The sequence below is a fragment of the Tursiops truncatus genome, chromosome 20 (genome assembly GCF_011762595.2).
Source record: "Tursiops truncatus isolate mTurTru1 chromosome 20, mTurTru1.mat.Y, whole genome shotgun sequence".
Taxonomy (NCBI): domain Eukaryota; kingdom Metazoa; phylum Chordata; class Mammalia; order Artiodactyla; family Delphinidae; genus Tursiops; species Tursiops truncatus.
In genome coordinates, this window is record NC_047053.1 from 52,159,004 (window position 1) to 52,186,548 (window position 27,545).

Genomic DNA, 27,545 nt, shown 5'->3' on the forward strand with positions numbered 1-27,545 from the left:
CTTTCTGTTCCCCAGTCATGTATGGGTGCGGAAGGTCAGTAAGGAAGAAGGAGAGACCGCTTCCCGCACCCACAGGCCTTCCCGAGGCCCGGCCACGGCCACGGCAAGCCCAGCGGAGGTTTTGCGAGCTTGTGAAGGAAGATGCTTGTCGGGAAAGCCCTTGCAAAGCTCAATCCAAGGGAACAGGGAGGGCCGGGGGACCTGGGTGAGGTTGGCTGCGGTGTGGCTGAGACCAGGGGACCAGCTCGGGATTGAACCCTGCCCCTTCCCTCCCTCCGAGGGGTCTCTTGGGGCTGGGCTCAGGGAGTCACCGGGGACCGGGGATCTGTGGGGCATGGGGGCTGGGTTGGGGCCCCTTTGCTCCTCCAGCCCTCCCTTACCCCGGAGACCCTTTAAGGGAGGGCGTCAGCACCCCGACTTGTAAAACCAGGGCAGTGCCGAGAGGTGGGAAGCAGGTACGTGTGTGAGCGGGGCTCCGATCAAGGCTGGCCTTCCAAGGTTGGACTCTCTTCACCGTCTCTTTCTTCCTCCCCTTGTTCCTCTCCCTCCACCTCATCTTCTGTCTGCAGACTTGGTAGTTTCAGCTATGGAAAGACAGCATAGACTTGTTGGTGGAGGGCAGGCCTCCCTGCACCCGGGAGGTTAACCCCTGAGCCTGGGTTGCTGGGCACCCAGGAGACCACGCTGCCAGCACCACGGCCGTGAGAGCCTAGCGGGCGCTCGACACCTGCGGGTACGGATGGTGGGCACGGCCTCGGGCACCTGCCGCTTGCTGCCTGGGCCACCTCGAGCTAGTTCCTCCTGAGTCTCCTTGGTCCCCTCCCCTGTAAAGGGGACATGACTCCCTGCAGGGCTGTGGCTGGGATTAGAGATAATGGATGTGAGGACCCAGCAGTGCCTTCTTAGCTCTGACCCCAGAATGTCTGGCCAACTGCGGAGACGCAGAGACAGGCAGGAAGCGTGTGGTGGGCAGAAGGAGGGGGCCAGGTTCTGTAGCTTAACCCCTGAGGATCAGCTTCTCCATCCAGTGTGCACGCTGCTGTGCGGAGCACATCTGGGGCTGTCCAGCAGCAGACACGGAGTCAGTGGCCACATTGCAGGGTGTCAGCATCACCTGCTGGAGGGCTGGAGGGCCCGGGGGGATGGGTGGGAGGAGCCCGCGCTGTGGGTCAGAAAGGCAGGACTCCAGCCTCGCCTCAGCCCCACTGTACCACCAGATGGTGTGAGAATAGAGCCGCTCAGATCCGAGTACTCCCAAATGCAAAATGCGCCCAAAGAAACCACAGCCTGTCTCTAGACCCAGCGGGAGAGAGCCAGAAATGGTGAGTAGTCACGGGATGGAGCCAGTGGGCTGCTCTGTGCTCACCCACCTTCCGTCCCCCTGTCTCTCCATCGGTGCCCGAGAACTGGACACACGGGCCGGCTTCATGGGCCGGCGCCCTGAGCGGCCACGCGGCCTTTGCTGACCAGGGCTCCACGCTTGCTTTAGTGTCTGCTGCCACTGTCTTGAACTTCTCAACACTTTTTTTTTTTTTGGCCAGGAGGCCTGAGGGATCTTAGTTCCGTGACCAGGGATCGAACCCGCACCCCCCTGCAGTGGAAGCGCGGAGTCTTAACCACTGGACCGCCAGGGAAGTCCCTTGAACTTCTCAATACTTTTGAACTGGGGGCCCCATGTTTTCCTTCCTTCCCTAACTAGGCAGCCAATCTTGCTTACAAGGGCAGACGCTGGCCCACGCTCGCTTGTTCTTTTCCCTTCTGTGTTGTGCTTTCACTCGTTCACATCTTAGCGTCTTATCTGTGGGCCCCTAAAGACAATGGCCCAGACAGACCATGCCTTTTTCTTCGTCCCCTGGTACCTAAGAGGGCCTGGAAGGTGACACTACCTTTATCACTCCATCTCCTCAGTTTCCAGATGAAAATTAAGGAACCAGGAAGTGAAGTGATGGGCCCGGGCGATACAGCTAGAAGGTGCTTTGGAGCCGGGGCCATGGATGGCTGAGCTCAGGACAAATTCCCCCCCCGATGCCAGGAGGGGTCATCACGGATCTCACTGCCCCCTCCTCCCGGGGCCTCCAGGCTCCCTCTTCTCTGATGGCTCACATAGCCCGGGTCACATGCACGTTCAAGGTCCCCATCGTGGTGGGGAGAGGATTTCAAGCAGCCCAGGGTACGGCTCCTGCACTCAGGGAGGGTGTTTGGAGACTCAGGATTTTGGGGTGTTTGGTGTTTGGAGACTCAGGATTCCTCTGGAGGAAGGGTGTTTGGAGACTCAGGATTCCTCTGGAGGAAGGGGGTAATTCCTCCCACTCGCCAGATGCACAAATGAAGGTCCACCCAGTGAGGCCACTTGCTCGCGGTCGCCCGAGGTCAGCAAGCAGGCAGCCCGGGGGCCGCGGCTCCCTCCCGGCCACGCCACCCCGAGCCCGCGCAAGGCCCCTACAGGCTTGGGCTTCTCCTTCATGGCTTCCGCCTCCCTCCTCTTCAGCTCCGTGAAGATAACATTGAAGAACTCCTCCTCGGCCTCGGTGACCAGCTGCTCCGGGTTCAAGGCAGGCTTCTCTTCGCTCGGGTAGCTTTCCCTGCCCTCCGCCTTGCTCTTCTTCTTCAGTCGCATCTCACGGTGCCTGGTCTCCATGATCTTCTCCCGCCGGGTCTCACGCTCAAATATCTGTGCACAGGGACAAAGAGGCCGTGGGAGGGGCGGGCAGGCGGCGCTGGCTCCCAGCACGGGCGCCAGGTGGGTTCTCCTTGCTCGACTCCAAGCAGCCCACACAGAGGCCTGTACTCCGGGCTAATGGCAAGAAAGGGGGGCTAAATATGGGGCTTGGGAGGCAGGAGCAGGGGTGCCAAGTTACTCAGTTCCAAGGAATTCCAAGAACACGGATGCAGGCGTGAAGAACACCCTCTGGGGCTGCGCAACATGGCGGCCTGGGCCCACAGAGGACGAGTTCATGGGTGGGACCACAATCTCAGGCAGGGCCAGGAGGGTCTCCCAGGGTCTCGGCACCAGGGGTTTTCAATTTCTCTGTGTGCCCCACGGTTCTGGGGAGGCACCTCCAGGGTGGATGGATCTCAGCCCCCAGGGCCCCTTCCCCAGGACGGTCCCCTTCCAGCTGTCTTCTCTACAGGCATTCTGCTAAGCCTTCCTTGGACAGGTTCTGCTGCCCCAAAGGTATGTTGTTTGAAACTAGACAAACGGACCGAGTCAAACCACTTGGATTCGCAGCTGAAAAAAACTGAAGCTTGGAGAGGTAAAGTGACTTGCCCAGGGCCACTTGGCTACTGAGTAGTGAAGCCAGGGTGGATTCAGACATTCCCAACATCCATTTCTCGGGCTCATTTCCTGATCCACCCCCAAATATCCATCCATTTCCCAGGAGGTGACAGAAAAGGGCATCTGTTCTTCCCTGACTGGCCCGCTCGGCCAGGGGGCCAGGTCAGAACAGGAGCTGGTGCGCACCTCACCCAGGGCCCGCACCTACCGAGGAAACCATGTTCTTCTCGTTCCTCTGCAGGGTGCACAGCCCATTCGAGACCTCCAGCAGCGTGGTTGTCCCCAGCTGGGAGCCACAGGCAATGAAACATCCATTGTCCTGTACCCGGAGGCAGAAGAGGGCCTCGTCACACACCTGTTGGAGGGTCAGGCAGACCCGGGTGAGGGAGGAGAGTGGAGCAATGTCACCCTTTGTTGGTCTGATTATCTGGCTCCTGGGGAGACTTAGCCAAGCAGCCCCATTCAGACACCCTTGGTGACTCCCCCCATTGAGGGGGACCCCAGCCTCAACCCACAGGATGAAGTTCACACTCTACGACTGGCTGTAAAACCCTTCACCCCCAGCCTCATCTTCTGTCTCAGCCTGCCCCCCCTCACCCACCCCTTCAGTCCAGCCCCACTTTCTTTCTTTTTTTTTTTCTTTGCTGCACTGTTGGGCACGTGGGATCTTAGTTCCCCGACCAGGGATCGAACCCGTGGCCCCTGCATTGGGAGAATGGAGTCTTAACCACTGGACCTCCAGGGAAGTCCCTTCAGTCCCACTTTCATTCTGCAGTTTCCCCAGCCCCGCGCTTTTCCACGGCCCTAGCCTGCAGGTCTCTGCTCTGGCTTTGCTGATAGGATAACGTTAGCTCAGGCTGGAAGGGGTCAGCTGCCAGAAGCCTGCGCCCTGGCTTCTGAAGGAACAGGCCTGGCGGGAGGAAAGGCCGGGCATCTGCTTTTCTCCTTTTTTAATTCCCCTCAGGTGATTCTGCTGTGCCACCAGAGTCTGAGGGCCTGGGTGCATGGGGAGGCAGGTGCACGTGACCTTCAGGCTGAGGGCGGGGTCACATTGCTTGAACACAAAGTCCCAGATGTCCAAGGTCCCGTCCATCTTGGTGGTGAAGAAAACCGCTGGCCTCACCGGGCTCCAGGCACCATCAGTGAGATAAGCCATGTGGTACCTGTTGGGAGCCGGGTGCCGCTGGTCAGGGACCTCTGTGGTTGGGAGGGATGGAGAGCCGCAGCCCTACTCATCCAGCCCCACCCCGGCTCCAGGGTTTCATTGCTGGGCAGGAAGTTCTTTCTTGTGTCTGACTTCTAGCCACGCCAGCCTCGCCACCCACAGCTCACAGTTTGCCCTATAAAGGGTTTTGGGTGGGGTCCTTCCCAGGGGCTGGTCACTGGCGTTTTCCACAGCCAACTCCGGGGCACAGGCTTGGGCCCAGTCCCCCAGCCGTGAGACTCACTTGAGAGGAGTCGGAGGAAAGAAAAGTTGCCCAGAAAAGTTCATGCTACTGAGATGAAGAGAGTGTTATACTTCCTACTTGGTCTAACCTAGATTTTCAACGATTTCTGCAGTGAAGAATGAAATTGGACCCTTATCTTATACTGTGGACAAAAATCAACTCGAAATGAATTAAAGGCTAAAACGTATGACCTGAAACCATAAAACTTCTAGAAGAAGATGTAGTGGAAAAGTTCCTTGACATTGGCCTTGGCAATGACCTTGGCAATGACCTTTTGGGTATGGCACCAAAAGCAGGAGCAACAAAAGCAAAAACAAACACGTGGGATTACATCAACCTAAAAAGCTTCTGCCCAGCAAAGGAAACAGTCAACGAAATGAAAAGGCAACTAACACAACATTGTAAATCAACTCTACGCCATTAAACATTTTAAAATAAATAAATTAATTAATTAAAAAATAAATTTAAAAAATGCAGAGGCAACCTAAGGAAAATATTTGCAAGCCATATATCCGATGAGGGGTTAATATCCCAAATATATAAGGAACTCATACAATTCAATAGCAGAAAACCAAATAACCCGATTAAAAAAATGGGCAAAGGACCCAGACATATGGGTCTTCAAAGAAGACATACAGATGGCCAACAGGTATGCGAAAAGGTGCTCAACATCACTAATCACCAGAGGAATGCAATCAAAACCACAATGAGATATCACCTCACAACTGTGAGGATGGTTAAATTATTAGAAAAACAAAAGATGAGAGCTGGAGAGGGTGTGGAGAAAAGGGAACCCTCGTGCACTGTTAGTGGGAGTGTACATTGGTGCAGCCGCTATGGAGAACAGTGTGGAGGGTCCTCAATCCCATTTCTGGGTCTTTAGCCGAAGGAATTGAAATCAGGATCTCGAAGAGATACCTGCCCGCCCATGTCCACTGCAGCACTATTCACAATAGCCAAACATGGAAACAACCTAAATGTCCATCGACAGATGAACGTGCAGTTTGAAGCACCTTCCTTTGGGAAGGGGCTGAATCAAGCCACTTCCCAGCGTAAGCTTGGCTGTTCGTGGAGAAGTGTTTTCTCCATTTTATGGGTGGACACAGAGAGGCTCAGAGCACTCCTGGGTTGGGCTGGGCCCCCTCTGTCCCCTCCAACCCCCACATCCCTCTCCCGCCCCAGCGTCCCCCCTTACTTGGTCCACATGATGGACGACTCCCGGCTGTCTTCTGACCAGATGCGGGCGGTCCAGTCGCCGACGGTCAGAAAGTTCTTCGGGTAAAACGGGTTTCGCTGCAGGGCATAGATGGGGCCATGGTGGCCCGAGAAGGTGCACACGATCTTCTCAGCCGGTGTCTTGGCCTTGCGGTTGCAGGAGATGACGATGCCTTGCTCCGTGCCCACCATGAACTTGGTCGGCTGTGGAGGGGGTGACACGTGAGCGAAAGGCTCCATGGAACATCAGCTCAGGGTTTAGCTGGCAAGGCGAGCGGTTTTCCGGAGTCAGGGTGGTGGAGCGGCAGGACGGCTGGGGGTCCAAAGGTGCTGAACGTGCCTTCGGTTTAAGCCTCTGCTCGCGCTGTGCCCCGCCCCCTTCTAGGTAGCTGCGCGCACTCTTGCGCTGGATCAGATCCCACACTTCTTTAAACCTGCCCAAGGGCCCCACAAATAATGAAGCCCCCCCCGACTCTTCTGGTCCCTGGAGAATCTCATCACCAGCCCTCTTCGTGGAGCCTCACTGTGTCCACTAAGCATTTTGCCATAAAGATCCTGAATGTTTACACATAAAGTAAATGATTGAATCAATAACGTAAAACATGGATCGAGAAGAGCTCCCTCCAGCCTCCAACTACTACTCCCGGCAAAGCTGGTCTACATTGTACACCCGTGTCCATAGCATCTTTATTCACAACACCCAAGTGTCATCGACATGTGAGCGGCATGTGGTCTCTGCCCGTACAATGCAATATTATTTGGCCTCAGAAAGGAAGGAAGTTCTGCCACGTGCTACAATGCTGGTAAACCTCGAGGACATTGTACTAAGTGAAAAAAGCTCATCACAAAAAGACAAACGCAGGAAGTGTTCACTGAAATGAGGTACCCGGAGGAGGTAAATTCATAGACACAGAAAGTTGAAGGGGCTGAAGGGAGGGGAAAATGGGGAGTGTGTTGATTAAAAGGTACAGAGTGTCAGTTTTGTAAGATGAAAAAGCTCGGGAGAGCCCACAATGTAAGTGTATTTAACAATGGTTAAGATGGTACATTTTACATTACGTGTATTTTATTTTTGTTTTTACTACAATTAAAAAGAACAACTGGGCTACAAATTGGAGGGTCAAAGGAAAGTGAAGACCCTTCTACACTGTTGGTGGGAATGTAAATTGGTACAATCATTGTGGGGAACAGTATGGAGGTTCCTTAAAAAACTAAATATAGAACTACCATATGATCCAGCAATCCCACTTCTGGGCATATATTCGAAAAGATACATGCACCCCAATGTTTACTACAGCATTATTTACAATAGCCAAGACATGGAAGTAACCTAAATGCCCATCAACAGAGGAATGGATAAAGAAGATGTGATACATATATACGATGGAATATTACTCAGCCGTTAAAAAGAACGTAATAATACCATTTGCAGGAACATGGATGGACCCAGAGATGATCATACTAAGTGAAGTAAGTCAGACAAGGACAAATATTCTATGATATCACTTATATGTGGAATCTAATTAAAAAATGATACGAATGAACCTATTTAGGGAGACTGCGTGCTCACAGTGCAGGGGGCCCAGGTTCGATCCCTGGTCAGGAACTAGATCCCACGTGCATGCCGCAACTAAAAGTCCTCATGCTGCAACTAAGAAGCTCGCATGCCGCAACTAAAGATCCCACCTGCCGCAACTAAGACCCGGCGTAGCCTAAATAAATAAATATTTAAAGACAAAACAAAACAAAGAAAACCCAAATGAATCTATTTATAAACAGAAACAGACTCACAGATATCGAAATGAAACTTATGGTTACCAAGGAGGAAAGGTGTGGGGAAGTGATAAATTAGGAGTTTGGGATTAATGTATACATACTACTATATACAAAATAGATAACAAGGACCTTCTGTGTAGCACGGGGAGCTCACTCAATGCTCTGGAATGACATACATGGGAAAAGAATCTAAAAAAGAGTAGACATATGTATTATGTATAACTGATTCACTTTGCTGTAGAGCAGAAACTAACACAACATTGCAAATCAACTATACTCCAATAAAAATTAAACAAACAAACAAACAAAAAAACAAAAAAGGAAAAGAAAGAGACACAGCTCGAGAGTCCCAGAAAAGTAAGGAATAAAGTCAACTCCAGGGCTTCTGCAAGCTAGTAAGGGAGATAAACTGCCCAGGTCCCGGTGGCCCATCATGCCTCAGACTCCTTGGCGGGGCACGGGGTGGAGAGCCTGGGCCTTGGGGTCAGAGCCCTCGGTTTGAGCCCCAGCATCCCCGTGTTCTAGAGCATGGGACTTACCTCCCTAAGATGAAGTTGTTTATCTGCAAAGTAGGGATAATCACATCACCTCACAAGACGGTCATGGGTGATCACACAAGCTCATCACGTAAGGCAGTGACAAGGGTCCAGCACACAGTGTGGGAGAGGTGAGGGCTAGTGGCACTGAGGTCATTGCACCTAGCACTTGGACTAAATCTCTGATTCGAGGACAGAATGCTTTTCTGAGTCCTCCCCACTGTGACTCCATGCCCAGGGCTGAGGGGGTCAGTAAAACTGTCTTCCACCTCATCCACCACATTGATCCCCCAGCCTGGGGGGTGGGTGGGGGGACTCCCAGGGCAGGGGTGAGGCCAGCACACCTCCACCTCCTAAGGGCCTGGGAATGATGTCACACGGCCTGGAAGCAAACCAGTGACAATCCCAAGGGGGAGCCAGGCCAAGAGCCATCTGGAAAGGTCGTTTTCTTGCTTTGGAGGGAGTCTTCATTTGCAGCTTCTAGAAGCTTCCCTCCTCAGACACAAACACATTACCACTTTGATATTTCTTTACTGTTCCTTCTCAGTTACTAAATGCCATCATAGGCCCGTGCTCTGGTTTGCCAAGGAGCCTCCTCTGATCTCATTTTCCTCTCCAACACCTCTTCTTTCCCCACGGAAGTGAAGCCACCGGCCCAGGGTCCCACGTGAGGCAGGGACAGAGCTGGAGCCTGGCCTGTGAATGCTGGTTGTGGACAGGGCTCTTCTCATAGAATGGGGCCTCTCTGGAATCCTGTCCTTTCAGAAAGCTTGCCTTCAGATCAGCCTGGACACTAGCCAAATGGCGACTCTTGAGTGAATTAGAATGGCCTCCTTCCTCTGCTCTGCTGCCCCCTGCTGGAAAGTGGTTGTAAAGACCACACAGGTCTAGGAGGACCACAGGAGGATGGTCCAGTGCCCAAGGTGAGAAGCAGCCTCAGGGTCCATCTGACACAGTAGCCACGGGTCTGCCCTTGGCTTTGGCTGCCCTGGCAGTGGAAGTCAGGAAAGGGAGAGGAAGGGACACCCACCAGAGTAGCCTCGAACTCCAGGGAGGTGGCCCCCAAGGCACGCTCCAACAGTTCCTTTTTGGTGATGTCCATGATGACGACCTCGGTGGGCTCGCTCATCTTCCGGACGTCCCACCACATGACCTGATGGGAGGAGGGGCCAACTCTGAGGCCTGAGGTCCCGCAATTCTCCTGACTTTTGCCTTCTCTACCCCCTCCCCCTTTTTGGGGCCAGTCACTGGGGCCAAAGGGGTCTCTGACAGAGACTACCAGCAACCCGAGGGGACAAACATGCTTTGAGAATCACTCCTTTTGGCCACAGTCCCAAGCCTGGTTAATTATCAGCGTCATGAGCAAGCTTCCTAAAATCCAGATGCCAGGGCCTCACCCCAGACCTCCTGAAGGAGAATTGCCAGATGTGGGCCCTGGAGTCTGTATTCTTAAAGTCTCCTCACAGCAGGGCAATATATAGCCACATTCAAAATGCACACATGCTTTGACCCAGAAATCCCACCGCCAGGAACGTATACTTCACATGTGTGCGGTAATCTATATACAAACACACTCTCTGCCACCTTTTCTGGTAACTACAAAATATTAAAATCCATTTAAACAAATTACAGCATACCCATAATTTATTAAGTCCTTAGCAGGCATGGGGCAGCGCTTTACGATATATGAAATCATCTTCAAGACATGCTAAATGAAAAACGTCAGGGCTTCCCTGGTGGCGCAGTGGTTGGGAGTCCGCCTGCCGATGCAGGGGACACGGGTTCGTGCCCCGGTCCGGGAAGATCCCACATGCCGCGGAGCGGCTGGGCCCGTGAGCCATGGCCGCTGAGCCTGCGCGTCCGGAGCCTGTGCTCCGCAACGGGAGAGGCCGCAACAGTGAGAGGCCCGCGTACCGCAAACAAAAACAAAAACAAACAAACAAAAAAAACGTCAAGTGCAGATGAACGTGCAAGGTGCACAGAAAGAGAGCGAAGACAGACACGCTTGCTTCCGTGTGCAGACGCGGAGCCTGGAGGCTGATGTCGGTGGGCGCCTACAGGGAGGGGGACTGGGAGGCTTGAAGGTAGAGGTGGGAGGAAGGCGTTCACTGTCTGCCCTTTTGTACCTTTGGGATCTTGCTCCACGTGCATGTATTACCTATTATTCAATTTAAAAATGGAACGAAAAGGAAACATGCTTAGGTAATTCAGCGGGAGGCCGGGCAACTGCTCTGATCCCCACCCCCTCGCCCCCCACAGCGCCTGGCTGGTGGGTACCTGCCCGTCCGTGGACGCTGAGAAGCACTCGGTGCCCGTCTTCGACTGCAGCCAGATGGTGCCGTAAACAGGGTCTCGGTGGCTGAACTCGATGGTGGACAGCTCTGCCACCAGGCTGCCCTTCCGGGTGTCCCAACAGGCTGGCGGGGAAGAACATGAAGGGGCTGTGATGGGGGCACAGGCTTCCTTTCTTAGTGCAGGGAGCACGGGATAGAGGGATGCTGCTTGCCTTGGTCTGGCAGGTATGTGGTTTTTTAGAAGCGGGGCTAAGTTCAAACCCGCCTGAATTTCCTACCAGCCCCCAAAGCGTGCTTCATCCGTTCCACACAGCCCCTAACACGTGTTGAGCATCACACTGGGCACTGGGGAAGCCACTGGGATTCAGACAGCCACAGTCCCTGGGAGACAGGAAGGGAAATCTGCAAGTACAGCCCGTGCTGTGATTGCTCCAGGAGGAGACACATGGAGGCAGTCAGGGAAGGCTTCCTGGAGGAAGTGAGAAGGAACTAAGACTGAGGAAGAGCCTCGGGTTGGAGTGAGCCAGGCAAAGAAAGAAGAGCACTTCCACCCCAGGGAAAGGCTCTGGGAAGTAAAAACATCTATGCAAATCGCTCCTGCTGCATCCACTCATTCCCTTTTCGCCTCTGTACCTTTGCTGCATCTGATCGGAAAGAAACAGAGGGAGATTTATCCTTTCTGCTGATTCATAATTAGTACGTCGCTTCTTCTGTTTTACCAAGAAAGACTTGAAGCTTACCTATTATTTTGTCCCAGTGGATTCTGTTTTCATTTTCCCACGAGTGTATGGCGAGGACCCACCCTATTACTCAGAGCTGTTTCTAGGAAAGCTGGTTTTGTAAAGCAACAACAAAAGTCCACGATCCATAAGTCTTGATTTATGGAATCCAAGTCCAAGGCATTTGACCCTGGACCCGTCTGGCCCAGAACCAGGTTTTCTTAGCTAAGCTCGCTCTGCTTGGGCAAAGCAGTACTCCAGGGTGGGTCCCACCATGTCTTTCTTACAGACAGCAGAGCCCCAGAGCCTGGGCTGGTCTGAGCTGGCATGAAGAACCACTGAAAGGGGTTATGAATGATGAGCGAGGCAGGGCTCCTGAATAAATCATGGCCAAGTGGCTTTGCTTCAGTCTTTTAGAGCCTGGGCACCCAGATAAATTTGCAGGAGGTTTATGGGAGCCCACGTCTATTTCATAACCCAGGAGCTCCCCTGGAGAGGAGGCGGCAGGTCTAAGAGGGAGATGAGAGGCCTCAGGAGGCTAGGAGGCCAGGAGGCAGCCTGGCCACAGAGAGGTGCTGAGAGGAGTCCCAGCCATTCCGGCCCCTACTCCTGGAGCGAGAGGGGAACATTAGGAGAGCTCGTGAAGACAGGAGGGAAGGGGAGCCCTTGTCATGTCTAGCTGAGTCTGGCCCGGGATGCAGACAGGAGGAATAATTGTTTGGTTACTTCAAGGCCAGAGGTGAAGGGCAGGCAGAAACCTTCAGGGCCCACGTGGGCAGGTTTCTTCTGAGCTCACCAGGGATACCGACATCAGTTTTCTGGGTGTCCCACCAGCAAAAATGGCAGAGTAAAGACCTCTGAGAATTCTCTCCTCCATAAAGGCCAAGAGAACCTTGGCAAAAATGGTCAGAATCAACTTTTTCAGAACTCTGGAAATTAGCCAAAGGCTGGCAGCAAATCAGAGTGTTTATCTGAGAAAAACGGCTGAATCCTGGTAAGAACAGTAAGTTCTGTTGCATTTTGACGGGCCCTAGTTAGGATCCTATACTCTCCGGTTCTATGGTAGCCTTGAAAAATAACATTCTGCCTTCCTGGTAAGAAACCACTAGCCTGACAGCCAAGGGATGGAGCAGAATGGAGCTGGAGCTCTTTCAAAGTCTCCTATTGCAAGAATTGTCATTATTTGACCTGTCTGTCTGATGGTTCCCTGGAAGACCCCCCCGCTACTTGCAAGGTTGTCTATATTCACCTTGACTTGGAGCTTGGCCAGTGAAAAAGGTCTGTTTAAGAAGGCAATTTTGAAAATAATTATGATTGCAGACAACTGATTAACTCTGCAGTGTCCCACAGTGGTGGATAACAAGTGGAGCAAACAATAAGCTAAGCAAAAAGCTTGAAAGGAGAAGCTGGAGAAAGTCCATAGGAGTTTTGAAAAGCTCCTGGAACCTAGAAGGTCACATGCATGGGTATGGCTGTGTGCATTCCCAGGGCTGCACACATACTTAGGAAAGAACTGAGAAGGCCCTAAGCTTTCACCTCTGGCTGACCTTAAGGCTTGGTGTGGTGGATAAGGCAGAGTTGACAACTATGCCTGGCTGAGTGTCGAAGGTGTGCACACAGAGCCTCCCAGCAAAGTCTGTGAGATTTACTGGTTCCAGATGACAACAGGCAGAAAACATTCACCTCAAGCGCACAGGGAACATTCTCCAAGATAGACCACACGTTAGGCCATAAAACAGGTCTCAATAGATTTTAAAGATTGAAATCATGCAAGGTATCTTTTCTTACCATAACAGAATAAAACTAGAAACCAATAACTGAAGGAAAACCGGAAAATTCACAAACATAGAGAAATTAAACAACATACATCTAAATAATCCATGGGTCAAAGAAGAAGTCAAAGGGAAATTAGAAAATACCTTGAAATGAATGAACATGAGAAGACAACATACTAAAACTTAGGTGTGGCTAAAGCCGTGTTTAGAGGTAAATGTATAACTGTAAATATCTGTATTTTTAAAAACCTCAAACCAATAATCAAACCTTCCACTTTAAGAAATTTAGAAAAAGAAGAGCAAAATAAACCCAAAGCAAGCAGAAGAAAGGACATAATAAGGATTGGAATGGAAATAAATGAAATGGAGAGTTTAAAAACAGAGAAAAATCAATAAAATAAAAAGTCGGTTCTTTGAAAATAAAACAAAGTTTACCAACCTCTAGCTAGACTGACCAAGTGAAAATGAGAGAACACTCAAATTACTAAAACCAGGAAAGACATGGGAGATGTTACTACCAACCTTACAGAAATGAAATGATTGTAAGAGAATGAACAACTGTGTCAACAAATTAGATTACCTAGACGAAAAGGAAAAATTCTAGAAAAACACAAACTATCAAAACTGATTCAAGAAGAAATAGAAAACATGAGAAGACCTGTAACAATTAAAGAGGTTGAATTTTCAACTTTAAAACTACCAATAAGAAAAATCCCCAGACCAGATGGCTTCATTGGTGAATTCTACCAAATATTTAAAGAAGAATGGCTATCAACTGTCCACAAACTCTTCCAAAAAAAACCAGAAGAGGAGTAACACTTCCCCATTCATTCTTTTTTTTTTTTTTAATGTATGAAGGTTTATTTAACTTATTAATGAAAGAACAAGCAAGATGGTAAACTGGTTTTAAACAAGTTTTGATAGAATCAGTTTCTAAACTGAATGAATGCCCCTGTAAATGGTCTTCATACCTCTTGTTTTAGCCAGTTCTATAATTCTTTTCTTTTTTTCTTTCCCCCCCCGACTCACTCTATATAGCTGGTATTACTTACACCCATTACCGTGTAGGTTGTCCTGACTGCATCTCCTGAGATGGAGCTCCCCAGTCGTCTCATAACCCCTTTGCCTCTAGCTAACCTAGCCTAGCTCAGGGTAGGCATACAGTAAATGTTTCTTGACTTTACGTGGCCCATAATTTTCTTAACTTTTTATTGTGAACTCATTTTAGCCTCACTTGAACTTCTACAACTGAAGACACGGCTGAGGTACCAGCAAAACCTGTCTCACCTTGACGTCTGGAAGCTGCAGGGAGTCCCCACCCCACTTTGTCCTCCATGGCAAGCCTGGCCCGGCAGGTGGGCCCTGGCCAGACAGCAGCAGGGGCCAAGCTGCCTGAGAGCCTGCAGGGGACTCGGGCTGACTCCTGGTTAAGTGCCGGGCTGCGGCGGGGGGGGTCCCTCCTTACCGATCTGCCCATTGTAGCAGCCTGCCAGGAGCACGTGGGAATCTTTGGGGTTGTATTCCAAGGTGACAAGAGGAGAAGACGGCTTTAGGACAATTTCTGGCCTGTTGGGGTTTTCTACAAAGCAAAACAACAACAACAACTATATATATATATATATATATATATATATATATATATATATATATATATATATATTCTACCAGACCTGGAAAAAAAAGGACAGGGTCAAACACTTTAACCCCTTTTACAGGTGGGGGGTGGCAGGGGGAAGCCTGGAAGCCCCTCTCCAGGCTGCAAGCTCTGGTCCTCAGTGGCCAGCATCTAGCCCTGGAGGCTCTTCTACTGGTTTTATTTTTGGGAATCAGGATTGTGTGTGTGTGATTGTCATTCTAGTCCATTTTCCAGGTTCGGTATTAAATGAGGTTTAAGGCTTTTACAAAAAGTCAACTCTCCCCTGACTTGTGTGAACCAGCTGCCCTGTCTGTACAGCAGGGGTAATGATGGAGTCCAGCCCACGGGGCGGCGCTAAGAGCTCACTGAGCTCCTCAGGAGTGTTAAGTGCTCAGTCCTGTGCGTGGCACCTACACCTGCTAATAAAGGCTAACGTTTATTTTCACAACGACAGCAACGAGGGACGTCTGAGAGCATGGATGGGGACCACAATCACCTGCTACCTGCCGGACTCTGCCCTTGGAGTGAGCCCTTCTGTCAACAGCGGACCGTGCTCCCGAGTGGACACACTGCCCCTACTGGCCATGAATCAGGGGAAAGTGCTAGGACGGGTGGGACAGAGGTGAGTCCCTGCGTCCCTGTGAGGACCCCTTGGGTCACTTCTCAGTCTGCTGGGGACTCTTTCTGATATGCTCTTCAGGGACCCAGAGTTGGGTCTCCATGTGGTCTAGTCTCGAATGCCCTGGGATCTGGAAGTGAAGGGAGTTCCTGCTTCTGGTCTGGCTCCGCGTGGCCGCACCTGAACCCAGACAGCAAAGGGATGAGACAGTGGCTTCCTCCTGGGTCCCTGGACATCCCAGTGAGGGACCAGCCCCACGAGAGTCCCGCTGCTTCTACCTTCCTCCCCCCGGGTTTTCACAGGTCTCTGCCGCACTCCCTCATCCTTCCCTGTGGCTACCAGACCCCTCTGCTTCTCACCCAGGTCCCAGATGTACGATTCGTTGCTCATGCCCTCAGGTGCCCGTTGAAAATTCAAGCAAGAGTACGCCACTGCCAACTTCCTGTTGCCATCGGGGTGCAAGGAGATGTGTGTGGCTGTCCGCTTAATTTCCTGGGGATCCCTTTAGGGGAGGGAGAGAGGGCAGAAGACTGAAATCCCGGGCTCCCTAAATTTCGTATTTGCTAAAGTTTTTCTTAAAAGAATTCATACATATTTAAACATTCGCTCAGATAAATTTATTTTAAAAACAAAGCTGACAGGACTCCCTTAATTGGAAAACTGATCTCACCAGCCATAAATAAAAGCTAATAAAAATTAAGACAATGGAAATAAAATATTAAATTTCAGCCTGATGTCTTCGTTTGCTGAAAGTTCCGAGCCTGAGGCTTGATTTCTCATTAATATTAAACCATGAGGGAGGGTGGAGAATTCAGCCATTATGCTCCTTGGTATTTGCCCAATTGAGTTGAAAACGCATGTCCACACAAAAACCTGAACACAGAGGTTTACGGCAGTCTTATTCATAATTCCCAAAACTTGGAACCAACCAAGACGCCCTTCGGTAGATAAATGGATAAACTGTGGTACATCCAGACATCATTATTATTCAGCATGAAAAAGAAATGAGCTATCAGGCCATGAAGAGACATGGTGGAAACTTAATGCACATTTTGCTAAGTGAAAGAAACCAATCTAAAAAGGCTACATGTTGTACGATTCCAACTATATGACGTTCTGGGAAAGGCAAAACCATGGAGACAGTACAAAGATCAGTCGTTGGCAAGGGTTTGGGGGCAGGGAGGGATACATAGGTAAAGTATAGGGGATTTTTGGACAGTGAAAGTATTCTGTATAATACATTTGGAACGTATGACACCAAGAGTGAAACCTAATGTAAACTATAAACTTTGGGTGTGCTGTAGGCATCCCCCCAAACTTCATATGTGGAAGCCTCATCTCCAATGGGCTGGTATTAGGAGGTGGGGCCTTTGGGAGGTGATTAGGTCATGAGGGCAGAGCCCTAATGAATGGGATTAGTGCCCTTATAAAAGAGGGTCCAACAGAGATCCCTCACCCCTTCTGCCTTGTGAGCTCACAGCAAGCAGACGGCTGTCTCTGAGTTAGAAAGTGAGTCCTGGGAATTCCCTGGAGGTCCAGGGGTTAGGACTCAGCACTTTCACTGCAGGGGGTCTGGTGAGTCCTCACCAGACACAGAACTTGACATTGCTGGCACGCTGATCTCAGACTTTCAGCCTCCAGATGGCTAAGGGATAAATTTCTGTTGTTTATAAGCTATGCGACTTGAAACGAGTCCTTACTGGTCATGCTGGGGCTGGGTGAAACACTTCCCAGGACCCTCAGTGGGTCACGGTAGCAAAATGAATCCTCCAGAGTTGGCATTTGAGGCTAGTCACGTCTGAAATCACAGGCATTCTCTGCATCTATGAGCGTACACACACACACACACACGCGCACATATATACACACATATACATGTATACGTGCACACACATGCACATATATACATACACACGTATACACGTATGCATACACACATGCACACATGCATATAGGTGTATTTTATTTTATTTTATTTTATTTATTTATTTATTTTTTTCATATAGGTGTATTTTAAACAAAAAGTGGTGCTCTCTGCACACTGTTCTGCCCCTTGTTTTGCTTTGGTTTCACATAGTAAATCTTGGAAACTCTCTACAGGCACATAAGGAGCTGCCTCATTCATTCTGATGGCTGCGTGGTATTCAACAGTGTGGGCATACCAGAACTGCTGGAACCAGCCCCCTACCGATGGGTTTAGCTTCCTCCCAGTCTTTGGCTGGCACACACCCTGCTGCAGTGAATACGCAGTGACTTCACACATGTGTCTGTGGGATAGATTTCTTTTGTCAAATTTCTGCTGTCCTTGGAGGTTATTCCAGGCACACTCCTGAGAGTTTGGGACAAGGGTCTTGTTTACTCACAGTGCAGCCGGATCACTGACGTTTGGTACTTGATACATTCTCTACAGCGTATGAATCAACCACACTTGTACACAGCTTTGCAAATTTGCTTTAGTCTTTCCCCAGACTCTGTCCTCCTTTTCTACCAACAAGGCCTGCCCTCAGGGTAGGTACCACTTGTCTGCTGGGCGTTTTATTTTGCTCTGTCCCTTATTAAGCTCGGATCACAGATGGCATTGTACCCATGGCATGGAGTGACTGGCAAGGGGTCACCTTTGGAAGCACCCACGCGTAGGGCTGAGAGAAATTGGCCAGACACCTGCCTGGCTATAGAGGTACCTGAAAACACTGACGGTTTTAGCTGAAGGGGCCTCTTCCATCACCTCCACCGCATCCTCGTCATCAAAATACTCCTGGTAGATGTCAATGGCATTATTCTGCTTGATGCAGTGCTCCACGACCTGAGGAGGATACAGCGGGAGTTCTTAGCAGTAAAGGGAGGTCCTTTCAGCCTGACCAGGGCTGAGATGGAGTCTGGGAGGGGCGAGAAATATCTAGTAGTCTTTTCCCATCCTTCCAGCCCATGCATTTTCAATGGGGGCAACATCTACCCCCCAAAAGGGTGGAAATTGGTTCTTGGGGGTAAAATATTATTACTTTTTTATACAAAGTACAGATATACATCCAGTACATAAATATATAGTACACCTACGGTATTACATTTTCATTGGGGTGGGGCGATGTCTAAAAAGGCTTCTTGGGGGACAACAATGAAAAAAAGGTGAAGAAACACCACTGCTCCAGGCAAACAGAATTAGTAACTACCCCATATATGGCATCCATCTCCTGTTTCCTCCACCCAGAAGGCCATTCCCCATTATTCCAGATTTCCAACAAGGAAAAGCTCAAGATCAAGTGCCACCTCTTCCAGGAAGACTCCCCTGATTCCTTCAGCAGGAAATCAACTCTCCCTCCTTATGGGGCAAATGGCAGAGCATCTTTTCTCTTACAGCCTTTCTTTCTACATTATACAGTGATACCTCTGTATTTGTTTTTGGCCTCCAATGGATTATAAACTCTTTGGGGCAGAATATATGTGAATTTCATTTTTGCAATCTCTACTGCACCTGGCAGAGACTAGAAGCTCCATGCAAATGTGTCGAATGAATGAATGATCCCTACTGGCAGGTAGCTGCTGGGTGGGCTTCCTTGGGGGTCTCTTTGCCCAGAGGATTTCCCACTTTTCAGATTCCTCTTAAAGCCCGTTCAGTCCTTGGACCTTCTGGTCTGCTGTGTGGACCTGCCTGCCTGCTCCCAGACAGAAGGTTCCATAACGTAGCTGGTGTCCTTCCCCGAGGAGCCACAGTTGCTGAGCTTGACACGCAGCTGGGGAAGCAGAGTGATGGCCGAGGCCCTGACCACTGGCGCTAAAGGAAGCCTTACCGAGCCCAGCTGCATGATGGTGTTGACGTAGTTCTCATCTTTCTCCACCTTCTTCCGGAAGCGGATCGTCTGCTCCAGTTCCAGGGGGTTCACATCCTTGGGCCAGCCCCCCTCGATGTGATTAACCCCCCGGGTCTCCATTTCAAACCGCTCTGTGTTGGCCTAAACAGAGAGCCACAGGTGAGAAGACGCCTGGCCCTGGTGGAAGCATCTGACCACTTCTGCAAACCAGTGTCCCAGGGCTCCCGGGTCCCTGGGCTCTGAGTGCTCAGGGATAGACCCGTGAGGTGCCACTGGCCAAAGCCACTATATTTTCAGGTCCAGCAAGGAACTTTCTGGTCCTCAGGCGGTCACAGGCAGCCACAAAAGCGTCACCCCTGTGGAGTTAGCAGCTTTGCAGATGCTGCCAGTGGCTATGGAAAATCCAGTTCTGACCTGATCTCACCCCTAAAGGTCCGGAGGAGCCCACCCATCGGTTCTGTGAGATCCCAAAGGAAACCGTGACTAAGCTTTCTCCACCCTACCATTCACAATGTCACAGGGATCGAAACACAAAAACGATTAAGAGTGTGGACTTGCTTTGCCCATTCTCTGTTGTAGGGAGGTTGGCATAGGTGTAGTTTGACCCCTTAAACGTGCCTCTTTTCCTCCTTCCCAGTTTTCCCCCATCTTTTAAATTGTGGTAAAATACACATGACATAAAATCTACCATTTTGACTGAAATGTACAAGTTAGTAGCATTAAGAAGGGTCACAATGTTGCACAATCATGATCACTATCTAATTCCAGGACTTTCTCATCACCCCAGATGGAGACTGCATACCCACTGAGCGGTCACTCCCCTTCTCCTTTTCCTTTTTAAGCCAGTTCTCACAAAAGCTAAAAGTTTCAACAGGGTGGAGCTGCTGACAGAGGAGACCCCGACGTGGTGTGGTCTTCATGGCCGCCATCTTGTTTAGGTGGCTACACCATGAACAAAACCACCCTGGTCCCCATGACAGTAGCTTGCCCTGGGAAAGCAAGAAACTCAGTCTGTTTGAACTGTGAGCTAGTGGAGCCGTCCACAAAGTGGATGGCCAAAGCGGTGTGACTTTCACTCCGTTGACTCGGGGACATGACAGTTGTGTTAACCCCTTCGGTCTAATCTTCTCCCAGCAGTTCTTGACATAATCAGGAGCGGATCACTTGGTTCAGACAGACCAGGAGAAATCTGGGAGCTTGGACAGTGACATGACCCTCAGTTCCTTTATCCTGGAGGCACTCTGACCGGCACTTTCTATGGGACCCTTTCCTTTTCCCAAGCTAAGCAGGTCCTATAGGTGTGAATCCCTGGCTCCCTCAGATATCTCTCCCAGATGCACCCAATGCCTAAAACAACTCTAGTAAGAGTCTTAGAGGTGAGGCCAGATTCCCTGGGAGAGAGAACATCTTGATTTACATCCACCCGGCCCAGGGAGTGGTTGGTACCGGGCCTTGTCCTGACCCTGGGCACCCAGGTGGGTCTGGGAGCGATTCTGCCCTCGTACTTCCAGCATCTTCACTGGTCCACTCTAACTGGCTTCCAGGGGGATGGAGCCACCCAGTCCCACTTGCCTACCTTGGCCAGCCACCCTGCCGGACCACACCTCCACTGGCCCGGCCCCTGGGGCAGGGACCCACCTCGTGTTCCGACATGCTAATAGAGCACTGGATGCCTGTGTCCACGGGGTTCCGCTCCATGAATTGCTTGGCCAGCTCAGGGTTGGGCGGTATGTCGATGTTCAGCTCTGCCTGGCGGTCGGAGAAGTTGCAATGCTTCCCGAACTCGCTGCGCTTCTTGACATATACGTACACAATCTCCATGGTACCAGCTGCTGCAGGAACAGAGGGAGGGCGTGTGGTGAGGGGTCCCAGCTGGCTGCTTCCCGGTCCCCACGGACCCTACCACCGGGGGCAGCTCCAGGTTCCCAATCTGGTTGCGGGGAGGGTTCCTAACGGATTTATCCAGATGCTGCATCTGCATTTGAAAAAATAATTTATGGAGTGATGACTACAGGCTAAGCATCATCTTGTTCAGTTCTTACTGTTGCCCTCTGAAGTGGACAATAAAATCACCGTTTTACTTTGGAGGAATCCGATATTTGGAGATACCCAGAATGCCTTGCCCAGGATCACATAGCTCACATGTGGTACAGCTGGTCTACCTGACTCCAGAGCTCTTACTCACCAAATGATACAGTTTCTGCTGAGCTAGTATGCTTATGGCGAGGCAGGAAGAAATACTAATGGCGATTATGTTGAACTTAATTCCCTGCCACACACTGGACCTGATCATACAGCATATAGATTTGAGCCCCAGGCCTCTCTGGAAACCCTCCCATCCAACCACGTGATTGCCAGAAAGGCTCACCCACTAGGTTACTGGATTCTACCCTCCATCACCCTGTGGGAGCCCCACTGAAACCTCTTCCCCCTCCACGTCACTCCAACGGGGACAGGGCTGGGAGTCCAGCTGAGAAGGACGGAGGGTCAGACCCCTTCCCAAGCAGGCAGAAGAGTTAGACCTTTGGGAAACCTTCTGACTTGTGCTACTGGTCGTGAAAAGCACAGTGGGAAATTGAAAAGCAGGCTGGGTTGGACCCTGACTTCAAGTTCTGGCCCTGCCACTCACCAGCTGCTTGACCTTGGCTGGGCCACCCAGTCATTCCAAGACTTGACACACTTAGGATGCTGAGAAGGTGAAATGCAAGATCTCGGGCAGCAGCAGAGCCAGGGTTCACATGCAACGCTAGGAAATGCTTTCTCACTCTGCTAACTGGAAGTCTCAGACAGGCCGTGGGCCCTTCCCACGAATTGCTCTCGACTTGCCCCAAAAGACAAGATTAAGAAAATAAAGAGAGGGCTTCCCTGGTGGTACAGTGGTTAGAAATCCGCCTGCCCATGCAGGGGACACGGGTTCGAGCCCTGGTCCGGGAAGATCCCACATGCCGTGGAGCAATTAAGCCCGTGTGCCACAACTACTGAGCCCGCGTGCCACAACTACTGAAGCCCGTGCGCCTAGAGCCCGTGCTCCACAACAAAGAGAAGCCACTGCAATGAGAAACCCACGCACTGCAACGAACAGTAGCCCCCGCTCGCCGCAACTAGAGAAAGCCCGCGTGCGGCAATGAAGACCCAGTGCAGCCAAAAATAAAAAAGTAATAATAAAATAAAATAAATAAATTAATTTTTTTAAAAAAAGAAAATAAAGAGATAAGCTATAGACTTGGAGAAAATATTTGCAAATCATATATCTGAGGAAGGACTGTGTCCAGAATATCTAAAGACCTACCAGTTCCCAGGTGCTGTGAACAGCACTTACAGGCACTCTCATTGCATGCCCACTACAACACCCCGAATAGGTATCACAATTCTCATTCTACAGGTAAGGAAAATGATGTTCAGAAAGTACCTGGTCAAAGGTCAAAGTTCTTAAGTCTAAACAGAGCCAGGACCCACACACATCTGGCTCCGAAGCAATGATTCTCAACCCTGGCTACCCACTTAGAAACACCGGGAGGGCTCTGTAAACATCACAGTGCTTCGGTTGAACTGCAGATTAACTAAATCATCATCTCTCAGCAGTATTTTTACAAACGCCCCACGTCACTCCAGCCTGCAGCCAAGGGTGAGAACCACCGATGTAAAGTGAGGGCTCTTACCGCAGTGAGAAGCCCGCGCACCACGCAAGAGTAGCCCCCGCTCGCCGCAAGTAGAGAAAGCCCGCGTGCAGCAGCAAAGACCCAACGCAGCCAAAAATAAGCAAATAAATTAATTTAAAAAATAAAAAAAAAATAGGGCCTTCCCTGGTGGCGCGGTGATTGAGAGTCTGCCTGCTAATGCAGGGGACACCGGTTCGAGCCCTGGTCTGGGAGGATCCCACATGCCGTGGAGCAACTGGGCCCGTGAGCCACAACTACTGAGCCTGTGCATCTGGAGCCTGTGCTCCGCAACAGGAGAGGCCGTGACAGTGAGAGGCCCGCGCACCGCGATGAAGAGTGGCCCCCGCTCGCCGCAACTAGAGAAGGCCCTCGCACGGAAACGAAGACCCAACACAGCAAAAATAAATTAATTAATTAATAAACTCCTACTCCCAACATCCAAAAAAAAATTAAAAAAAAAATTAAAAAAATAAATAAATAAAGTGAGGGCTCTTAATCTCTCAACCAACGTTTTTCGCCTCTGGGATGTCCATTCAAAACATAAGAGATTCCCAGACCCCCTCCTGCAAACACTGATTTACATGTGTGGGAGGAGGCCTAGCGACGCGTGTTTTACACAGTCACCCCAGAGGACTGTTAGGGCCAGGTATGTGTCTGACTCCACCTCCAGGGCCTCAAAGGACCAGACAGGTGGGTCCCGGCTGCCCCCTGAGATGCAGGGCCAAGAGCTGTGTGACAGCCTAGAAGCACGTGCCTGGGACCAGGCCTCAGGGCGACGAGGGTGGGAGGTTAACCCCTAGGTCCCTTTGCATCCACCTATGTTGTTCCTTGAAGACAATACCACCCTCCGAACCGCCCAGTCCCAGCCCCAGAACAACTCAAACTGCACCAGACTCACAGAGAGCGGTATTTCTCGCTCTTTCTTGTGGTTTGGAAACTCTTCTGCCCAGGGAAGGGTAAAAACAATGGCTTGGAGAACAGAGGGTGGGGACGGAAGCACAAATCACTGCCCTCGTGGGTTATTTGACATGGACAAGATAGAGCCTCGTGGAAAAGGATGCACATCCAATTAGCTTCTTCCTGTCCGCCAGCACACTGCTGCAGTACGACAGGGCTGCACCTGCGCCCCCTCCCTCCCCCCCGCCCCCTCCCCCAAGGACTGCCAGACTTGGGCAATTACAGGCTGCCTGTCTCTCCCTCTGTTAAAAGATAATTGCTACGAGGCAGCTAGCTCCTAGGGGACACGAGGGGTCTTAAGAGCATGAGGAAATCCCGGGAAGACAAAAATATCCTTTCAGCCCAGGTCATATCTTAACAGCTTTATTTCCTTCTTGGTGCTTCCTAAGGCCAAGCTAGGAGCGAGAACAGAGGCATTGTTTTCTATCTGGAGGCAGACAGAGGGGACATTTAAAGGCTGGCTGGGTGATGGGAAGACAGCTCATTCAAGGACCCAGAGCGGGCTTTTTCTTGCAAGCTGGTGGAGCGCGAACATGAATGGTGAGGTCAGAGCTGGGGGTCTCAGGAGGTCTCTTCCCGCCCTGGTGAGACAAGTCTCAGGGGCTGGGCGGCCCCAAGCAGCGCCTGAACGGGGGTGTCTGCAGAGGGGGCTTCCAAGGAAGGCGGGAGCAGCAGCGCTGCCCTCTGAGAGTTCAGGGGAGGAGATCGCCCACCCGTGGGAACCTCAGACCCACAGGCATCTCAAACACAAGAACGCGCAGAATCGGAGACGTGCGGATCTGAATGTCAAATATGCATCCTGGGGCAGTCAGATCAGAACCTTAACCAAACACAGAAACAAAACTAGTCTTGTGCAGTGATAGCGAGCAAAGTAATTCCTGGAAAAGAACTTCCTTTGGCTTAAGAGAACGTGTGTTTCCCAAGCAAGGAGACGAGGGAGTGGAGGGTGGCTCAGAAGTTCAGTGCAGGGTTTTCACAGGCAGGCGGGTGGGGGGGCGGCAACTTCCCTCACCACGGGACTCACTGGTGGTACAAAGGAAACAAGGTCTCCTCTTCCTCGTGTCCCTGGGGCAGCCCCCAGTCTTTGTGCTGTGTCTGGCTGGACAAAGGACTGCAGGGGGAGGGGCTTCCTGCCCTCTTTCTTCTGTCTGTTCTCCTTCTGGAATTTGCGGTCCTAAGGGACTCACTCGCCTTCAAAAGAGGCTGATCTCCCTGAATCCCTTCCTCTGTTTCACACTGGGTCGACCAGCAGTGAGCTCCAAGAAGTGGAGGATAGGGCTTCCCTGGTGGCGCAGTGGTTAAGAATCTGTCTGCCAATGCAGGGACACGGGTTCGAGCCCGGGTCCGGGAAGATCTCACATACATGCTGCGGAGCAACTAAGCCCGTGCACCACAACTACTGAGCCTGCGCTTTAGAGCCTGCGAGCCACAACTACTGAGCCCACGTGCCACAACTATTGAAGCCCACGTGCCTAGAGCCCGTGCTCTGCAACAAGAGAAGCCACGACAATGAGAAGCCCGCCCACCGCAATGTAGAGTAGCCCCCGCTCGCTGCAACTAGAGAAAGCTCGCGCACGGCAACGAAGACTGAACACAGCCAAAAATAAAAACAAATAAATAAATACATTTATTACAAAAAAAAAAAAAAAAGAGGTGGAGGATGAGGATAGCCAGAGGTGGGAGGAGGTCCCCAGAACCGGAGGGTGATGCGGGACCCTGTCTACATCCTCTGCCCACCACAGTGTTGGCCCCTTGAATGAAGACGGAGGTCTTTTATTCATCCCCAGTGCCTGGTGCAGAGAGGGGCTCCCTACTCCGTTTGTCACATGCTGAATGTGTGATGTGACCCCGATCCCCCAGGCCTCTCCCCTAGAGCTCTTCTCCCTCCACTCCTCTTGTGGCCTGAAAAGCAAAGCACAGCAAAGGTAACAGTTTAAGAGACGAAAGCACTGGTTCTGAAAGCTGCGAGAAGAGTGCGCTTCTGCGGTTCAAGGGACCACGATGAAGTTTGAACTTGTTGCAGGAAGAAGGAACTAACGGTGTGACCTTGAGCGTGATACCCTAAGGGGCATAAGTATGCCCACTCCCGGGTTGAGGAATAAACTGATGCAGAGGGCCTGTCCCCTAGTAGGGGCTCAGTCACTATAATTCCCTGTCTTCTGTTCTTATCAGAAAGCTCTCCTCTTCACGGGCTTAGCCTCCCGGCACCCCAGCCCCAGGCTGTATTTTCTATCCATTCAGCTGTAAACCCTTCAGAGGTCTCCCGTCCCCTCCAGGAGACAGATCACATCAGGACCCGACTGGCAGCTAGGGGCGCAGGAGGCAGGGTGCTTAGAACTTGCTGGGTCCCGTGACTCGGGAAGCATCGAGGGCAGCGAGGACTGATGGGGCGGGAGACCCTAGGAGAGCTAGTCCAGGAATCCACCATCCGGCAGAGCTAGTCCCGAAGGACGCCCCACGAGGAGTTTCTTGCACTAGCGGTGGTTCTCACACTTGGGGACTCCCCCTCCCATTCACTCTCCACTGTCCTGTTCAGCCGCGGACGTCCTCCTCGCACCCGCCCTTACCCTCGGTCCGTTCCTGTTGCCTCTGGGCCGCTGGGGAAGCACCCGAGCGGCGGTGCCGGCTTCCCGGCTTCTCAAACGGCTCGGAGCCTTGGAGTTTACCCGTTGCCTAGCAACCCTGGCTGGCCCCGGGCGCGGGGCGGTGCTGCGCAGCGCTGCGCGGAAGGCGAGCCGGAGCACGTGACCCCCGCCATCCCGCTATGTTGGAAGCGCCAAGCGGTCCCTCCCAAGTTAGTCAAGCACCGGTAATGATAAACGTGTGTAGAGTCTTTGCCAAGGCGCTTATCCGAGTCTACAAATATGCATTTGGCAAGATCCTGAGAAAATGCAAATTGTTCTCAGCGCGCCTCCGGGTCCTGCGCCCTGGTTGGGGCTCTGCTATTTATTTGCTCGTAATCCGGCGGGTCGTTTTACTACCCCTTCCTTCAGTTCCTCGTCTGCTAAATGGGAATTATAATCCCCAGCCTCCTTTCTGCTACCATATTCCCTGCACATTGTATAATAATCTTAAGTCTGACTACAGCACCAGAATGGAAACTCCTGGAAAGTAGGGACTGGGTGTTTCCACAGCTTAGCTCTCGGTTGCCACGTTGTAAACATGTACTGTTTATTGAATGGATGAATGAATGAATAAAATGAATTTCTCATGGGTTAAGGCAATGAGGGGAAATAATGTAAACTAAAAGAAGGGGATTTGGGGCTAGAAAACATGGGTTTAAATCCCAGTTTGGCCATTTACTAATCACATGACCTTGGGCTAGTTGCTTTCCTTTTCTGACTCAGCCATCCTCGTTGGCAAAGGGAGGGGACAGTGGCAGTACTTAGGATAATTGGGAGGGCCAGCTGAGCTGACACGGCAGGGTGCCCAGGCTGGAGCTGACCGCAGAGCCGGCATCTGAAGGGAGGCCAGCTCTGTACCTCCGACGGCAAGGAATCTAATCGGAGTTCAGGGATGGGCGCTGGAGATTTGGAGTGGGGTGGACCATGTGTCATCCAAGAAGTAGCATTTGAGGTTGGAGCCAAGCCTTGAAAAAACGGTTATGAGCTGCAGGGGGGAAAGAGTGGGGAGAGGATTCCAGATTGGGGGGAGGGCGGGGCTGGTGTGAGCAAAGGAGGGGCTGTTGTCATGAAAGAAAGGCATCTGGGGGGCTGGAGTCCCTGCAGGGGGACAATGAGAGATGAATTTGCAAAGGTCAGCTGGGGCCAGTTTGTGGGAGATCCAAGAGGCAGTCTAAGGCGCCTGGCCAGCTTCCCGGGGGTTTTG

General features: G+C 51.3%; 1 protein-coding gene across 1 annotated transcript; it reads right to left on the reverse strand.

Moving 5' to 3' along the window:
- Positions 1–26,358, reverse strand: DNAI2 (dynein axonemal intermediate chain 2). The gene is made up of 13 exons (XM_073797130.1): positions 26,285–26,358; positions 20,740–20,933; positions 19,081–19,242; positions 17,977–18,098; positions 15,655–15,797; positions 14,506–14,619; positions 10,530–10,669; positions 9,283–9,405; positions 5,921–6,144; positions 4,305–4,440; positions 3,486–3,632; positions 2,444–2,671; positions 1–584 (listed from the first exon to the last, which is right to left on the reverse strand). Exons 2-13 carry the CDS (start codon positions 20,920–20,922, stop codon positions 480–482), a joined length of 1,827 nt encoding a protein of 608 aa, XP_073653231.1. The 5' UTR covers positions 20,923–20,933; positions 26,285–26,358; the 3' UTR covers positions 1–479.
- Between the last annotated feature and the right edge of the window lie 1,187 nt (positions 26,359–27,545).